Source organism: Tachysurus fulvidraco, chromosome 26, assembly GCF_022655615.1.
Source record: "Tachysurus fulvidraco isolate hzauxx_2018 chromosome 26, HZAU_PFXX_2.0, whole genome shotgun sequence".
Taxonomy (NCBI): Eukaryota; Metazoa; Chordata; class Actinopteri; order Siluriformes; family Bagridae; genus Tachysurus; species Tachysurus fulvidraco.
In genome coordinates this window covers 3631474-3638037 of record NC_062543.1, presented here as the reverse complement: position 1 = coordinate 3638037, position 6564 = coordinate 3631474, and the positions used below count along the sequence as shown (strand labels likewise).

The following is a 6564-nucleotide window of genomic DNA, read 5'->3' as shown; positions in this document are numbered from 1 at the left end:
AGTCTTCGTGTGAATGAAGACAATCATAATCCAGCTGTGAACGACAGCATGGGGACTCATGAGGAATACAAGATAAGATGGTACATGGTGGGAAATAAACCTGCATCCACGCTGAAATGCACGGCTCTGTGACGTCGGCACTGGAACTACAAACCGTCTGTACATCCTGAGAGGTAAAACCAAACATGTTACATTTTAAAATGGAATATAGTGAGTAACCTTATAATTAATAATACAGAATAAGATGACTGTTTTATTCACGATCATTAATGTTTTTTTATTAAAAGTATATTAACAAGGCAGAGTGCGTAGAAAGCTTAATCAGGTGTTAATGCATCTTCCCACTAGTTGTGAATAGACTAATTGTATTCTAATAGTAAACATTTTTTTTACAAAGGTTTATTGAAACTATATCTGGAACTTTGTTTCGGTGAAATGGGACTAAAGTCATTTTTGGTCTCAGTTGAAAAAACGAAAGTAAAAAAAGAAAGTATAAAAAAGGTAAAAAAAAATATGAAAATAAATAAATAAACAAATACATATATATATAATTGCTCAGGGGCCCTGCTGTGGCAACTTGGTGGATTTAGGATTCGAACCAATGACCTTCCGATCAGTAGTCGAACACCTTGACCACTGAGATACCACAACCCCTCAAATGTACAATGAAATTTGGTTTACTCTGAGCAGATAGATAGATAGATAGATAGATAGATAGATAGATAGATAGATAGATAGATAGATAGATAGATAGATCAACATAGACATTTGAAAGTACAGTGAGGGAAAATAAATAAATAAGTAGTAATATTGGCACAGCGGCACCCGGGTGTGCAAGATCAAGGAAGAAAATATTACATACATTATATATTAAGAAGTAGTTTAGGGTTTAAGATCTGCTACAAGTTTCTTCATTGTTGTTAGAGGTTACACTGATGAACTATTCTGTCAGGTAAAAATCATCAGGTAAAAGTTCATCTTCTACTATGTGTGTGTGTGTGTGTGTGTGTGTGTGTGTGTGTGCTGGACTGATGGTGGTAGAGGGTTTTACATGGTGTGTGAATTATTACAGCTAGACAGACAGTCTGTCTGAACTGAACTTTCAGTGGTGAACGTAAGCTGTTCCTTCAGCAGGATGATGGAGGACGTGGTCGCCGTTGCAGACACCACGGCTGAGGACGATAAGGTCGCAGCAGCCCAGTCGTCTAGAGACAGTCGTAAGCTGGACTGTATTATCTGTTACAGCGCCTACAACCTGGTCGAGAGACTTCCTCGGAAGCTCTACTGCGGCCATACGTTCTGTCAGGACTGTCTGAGACGACTGGATACGGTCATCAACGAGCAGGTGCATTTCTTTTGAAAGGCAGACCACTTTTTTCTGCTTTATAACAAATAAAGAAAGAAAGAAAGAAAGAGGAGAAATACACAAATGGGAATTTAACTAGGAAATTTATGGGACATTATTCTGTTTTATTTTTACACATTTGGTCAAATCCTCACGTTTCCTGTGAAGAGAAGTTCCCATTTTTTGGACGAAGGTTTTGAGACGTTTGAAGGTTTGAAGACTTTAAGAAACAAGCTGCAGGTTTTTCATTATTAACTTTAAAACAGAGATAAAAGACAGCAGCTGTAACATGCGATAACACGAACTGACTTTTTTGTGGATGATTAACCGTATATACAGTAACTATGCTGTTGGAAATCTCTTTTCTTTACACTATATCTTCTGATTCGAACTCATTAATCCTTTCATACGTCCAATATATTCAGTCAGTTTTTGTTCTGTCTTTGCTTTTCCACCATGTAGTTGTGGATTCCTTGTCCTCAGTGCCGTCAGAACACTCCTGTACCTCGAGGAGGTGCCGTGGGATTGGATCTGGACCTGGCGGCGTTTTTGGGTGTCAAAGCTGAAGTGGAGAACCAGAGAAGCAGCCCACAGAAAGTTCCTCTGGAGACCAAGTTGTCGTTTGTTAAGCAGCCGATCACAGATCAGCCTCCATCTGCGTGGCCCAACACGGCGCTAAGTGAGCCTCGCTTCCACACCAGCCCCTGCTGTAGACACTGCCGCTTCTGCTGCTGGTGGTGTTAGAACCACATCAGAACATGTGCGCACACGTGTGCAACTGCAAGAACGGCATCTTGAAGAAGGGTAATTGTGTGTAAAAGTGTTAAGAAAACACCAGGACAAAAAGAAAAATTGACTCAGACTGGATTTAATAGTACATTTTTTGAAAAGGAGTGGGGAAAAAAAAAACACGTGAAGGTGAGTTTAGTGACGACGTACGACGACACGGGATATTAAATGTATTTAAATGATTTATTGTGTTTTAAATTTAAAGTTATTTATTTTTTAAATCCGTATTTTGAATACTGGGCCAGAACTGTGCTGGTTTGTGTTTGTGTTTCCGTATAAGACAAGGTTTAGCATAGAAACCCTTTAACAAGCAAAGAATTCTTGACTATCCAAAGAACTGCTCTGGAAATCCTTTTTCTCTAAGAGTTTAATTAGCAGTTTTAAGCTGTTGTGTAAGATGTGCTCATCACGTGGCATCAGATAACTCTGCAACTCAACACCTCCACAAAGGACGAGACAAAGACAGACCCGTATTAACGTTTTTAATGAAAATGGAAGGACGTAAAAGAAAAGCCTGAATAAATCTTGCAAGATAAGTTCAAAGTCTGATCTAACATCGGAGTTACAAAAGAAATGAAAAAAAAAACCAAACAAAAAAAAAACCTCAAAAACTAAAATGACTTAAAAGACTAGGCTGATTTTTCCCCAACCAGGACTCATGAACTGTTATTAAAATCCACCGTAAATTACACTCCTGCATCCTCGAACAAAACCGTCCCACTCCGTCTTCTTCAATCAGCCACCCAGAGTTTAAAGGTGCGGTCGTACGAGCAGGTAGCAATGAGATGTCCATCGGGAGACAGGTCCAGTCCCATCACTTTGCCTTCGTGTCCTGCTAGGGTCTTCAGAGGAGACCATCCAGGGTGAGTCCACACTTTCGCCATGTTGTCATAAGCACCGGTTAGCAAATAATGACCGTCTGTAGCTGTAGGGTAAAGATGAGGTTATAAAACAAGCAGTGCTCAACGCTGACTTTCATTTCTTCTTATTACTGTTCTTTTGGCTGCTCCCTGTAATGGGTCGTCACGGCGGAACACGTGGTCCGCATATTTAATTAGGCGCAGGTTTTACGCTGGATCCCCTTCCTGACAAAACCCTCCCGTTTTATCCGGACCTTGGGACCGGCACTGAGAATTAGCTCTTCAGTGACTGTGTTTGCTTTCTACCCCGGAAATCAAACCCGGGCCATGACAATTAGAGCAACGGGATCCTGCCACTGGACCACCCGGAATCCCTTGTTTCTTCTTATTACTATATCCTTCATTCATTCATTTTCTACCGTTTATCCGAACTTCTCGGGTCACGGGGAGCCTGTGCCTATCTCAGGCGTCATCGGGCATCGAGGCAGGATACACCCTGGACGGAGTGCCAACCCATCACAGGGCACACACACACTCTCATTCACTCACACACTACGGACAATTTTCCAGAGATGCCAATCAACCTACCATGCATGTCTTTGGACCGGGGGAGGAAACCGGAGTACCCGGAGGAAACCCCCGAGGCACGGGGAGAACATGCAAACTCCACACACACAAGGCGGAGGTGGGAATCGAACCCCCAACCCTGGAGGTGTGAGGCGAACGTGCTAACCACTAAGCCACCGTGACCCCCTTATTACTATATTTAATAAATAAATAATTTTAAAAACAATAATATATATATTATTGGGGGGGACACGAATAAATTCATATACTTTAAACATGAAAGGTGCTATTGACTAAAAACCAATTCCAAAATCTAACCAGATTAAATCTGCTGCTTATGGAGATCATTTTATACATAAATCCTACAAACAGTCAATCTTTTTTCCTCCAGAGATCGCCTAATGTGATCTGATTTGTCCAGAACGACAACCTGCTCACTACATATGCTGTATTTTATATCGTACAACACTGTTGACTTCTTGAAACTGACTAGTGCAGAAAGTGTTGATGTGCAGCAGCTCAGATTATAATGCACTCAGTTTTGGAGTGTTAACAGTAACCCCACATCATAGCAGTCTGTCATTGATCACGTTCCTGATCATGTTCATGAGTGTTCTGTTCCTTACATCATATCTGACAGCAGTAATAGAGAAAATCTCATAGAATCAGGAGATCCCACAATGTTAGTAGATTAGTGTCCGATTAACACATAATTCACTTACATTAGGGATAGAAAATAGGGACTAGGTGTCTGTTTTGAACACAGCCATGCTCTTAGATTTCTAACGGCTCTCTGTTATTTCTTTTCCTCACGATTCCTGATATTTACACTTTTACATGTGCAGTAGATTATAAATATTAATAAAGTACTGAAGTAAACATGTGAGGCAGATTTAACACTTACGCTGGAACTTGACAGATGAGATCAGGTTCTGGTGAGCGGGGATGGTGTAAATGCACCTCCTCTTCCGCAGGTCCCACACTTTACATGTGTTGTCACCGCTCCCTGTAGCTACATGAAAGCTGCACCGCACACACACACACACACACACACACACACACACACACACACACACACACACACACACACACACACACACACACAAACACCCGCAGACAGACAGACACAGAGACAGACAGAGACACACGCAGACAGACACAGACACACACGCAGACAGACACAGACACACACGCAGACAGACACAGACACACACGCAGACAGACACAGACACACACGCAGACAGACACAGACACACACGCAGACAGACACAGACACACACGCAGACAGACACAGACACACACGCAGACAGACACAGACACACACGCAGACAGACACAGACACACACGCAGACAGACACAGACACACGCAGACAGACAGAGACACACGCAGACAGACAGAGACACACGCAGACAGACAGAGACACACGCAGACAGACAGAGACACACGCAGACAGACAGAGACACACGCAGACAGACAGAGACACACGCAGACAGACAGAGACACACGCAGACAGACACAGACTCACACAGAGACAGACACACAGACAGACATAGACACACAGACAGACACACAGACAGACATAGACAGACACAGACAGACACAGACAGACAGAGACACACACAGACAGACACAGACACACACAGAGACAGACACACAGACAGACATAGACAGACACAGACACACGCAGACAGACAGAGACACACGCAGACAGACAGAGACACACGCAGAGACAGACACACAGACAGACATAGACAGACACACAGACAGACATAGACAGACAGAGACACACACAGACAGACACAGACACACACAGAGACAGACACACAGACAGACATAGACAGACACAGACACACGCAGACAGACAGAGACACACACACAGACAGACACAGACTCACACAGAGACAGACACACAGACAGACATAGACAGACACAGACACACAGACAGACATAGACAGACAGACACACACAGACAGACAGAGACACACACAGACAGACACAGACACACACAGAGACAGACACACAGACAGACATAGACAGACACAGACACACGCAGACAGACAGAGACACACACAGACAGACACAGACACACACAGAGACAGACACACAGACAGACATAGACAGACACACAGACAGACATAGACAGACAGAGACACACACAGACAGACACAGACACACACAGAGACAGACACACAGACAGACATAGACAGACACAGACACACGCAGACAGACAGAGACACACGCAGACAGACAGAGACACACGCAGAGACAGAGACAGACACACACAGAGACAGACACACACAGAGACAGAGACAGACACACACAGAGACAGACACACACACACAGACAGACACACACACACACACAGACAGACACACACACACACAGAGACAGACACACACACACACAGAGACAGACACACACACACACACACAGAGACAGACACAGACACACACAGACACAGACACACACAGAGACAGACACACACAGAGACAGACACACACAGACATCACTGTTACTCTTTCTGAACTCATTAAAACACGAGGATATCTGTACACAACTCAAAGCTCTCGTGTTTTTACCCATTTGGGGAGAAGTCGATTGCGTAGACCTCTTTGAGATGACCCTCCAGGAACATGACACATCGGCCGGTCCTCAGGTCCCACACACGACCGAACGAGTCCAGACCTCTGACAGTGCGGAGGTTACAAATCAGATAATGAACATTCACAGCTGTTCTCCTCACCGTTCTGACTAGTTTCACATAAACACAATCAACTAATCTGCTCTGCACGTGAAGTATGAACCTTTCCTAAGAAATATTAAGTACATTTGTCCATATTGTCCACATGAGGTCACTTTTGCATTTGAATAATTATAAATAAAAGCAAGTGGAATTATCTTAAATATCATTTCAGTCTATTTTATTAGTAGCATCGTAGTAGTTTCTTCTTTTTTTTATTTCTTTAATTTTTTTAATTTAACCAACATCATCCCTGAGTATA

At 43.0% G+C, this 6564-nt stretch overlaps 2 protein-coding genes across 2 annotated transcripts in view; one reads left to right on the top strand and one right to left on the bottom strand.

Annotated features, from left to right (window-relative positions):
* The first annotated feature begins 1114 nt into the window (after positions 1-1114).
* On the top strand, positions 1115-2367 carry rnf224 (ring finger protein 224). Its single transcript, XM_027144062.2, has 2 exons — positions 1115-1345; positions 1808-2367. Exons 1-2 carry the CDS (start codon positions 1136-1138, stop codon positions 2087-2089), a joined length of 492 nt encoding a protein of 163 aa, XP_026999863.1. The 5' UTR covers positions 1115-1135; the 3' UTR covers positions 2090-2367.
* A 235-nt stretch (positions 2368-2602) lies between these two features.
* Positions 2603-6564, bottom strand: part of prpf4 (PRP4 pre-mRNA processing factor 4 homolog (yeast)) — a 9975-nt gene continuing 6013 nt past the window's right edge. The window contains exons 12-14 of the mRNA XM_027144040.2: positions 6142-6249; positions 4466-4584; positions 2603-3059 (exon numbers count right to left, since the gene is read on the bottom strand). Of these exons, the coding sequence (XP_026999841.1) occupies positions 2866-3059; positions 4466-4584; positions 6142-6249 (421 nt within the window). The 3' untranslated portion in view covers positions 2603-2865. The remainder of the gene's footprint in view (positions 3060-4465; positions 4585-6141; positions 6250-6564) is intronic.

Excerpts from the sequence above, each read along its gene's own strand:
- rnf224 (XM_027144062.2), top strand. The coding sequence starts at position 1,136 with ATGATGGAGGACGTGGTCGCCGTTGCAGACACCACGGCTGAGGACGAT. Across the intron at positions 1,346-1,807 it reads ATACGGTCATCAACGAGCAG|TTGTGGATTCCTTGTCCTCA; the intron begins GTGCATTTCTTT and ends TCCACCATGTAG.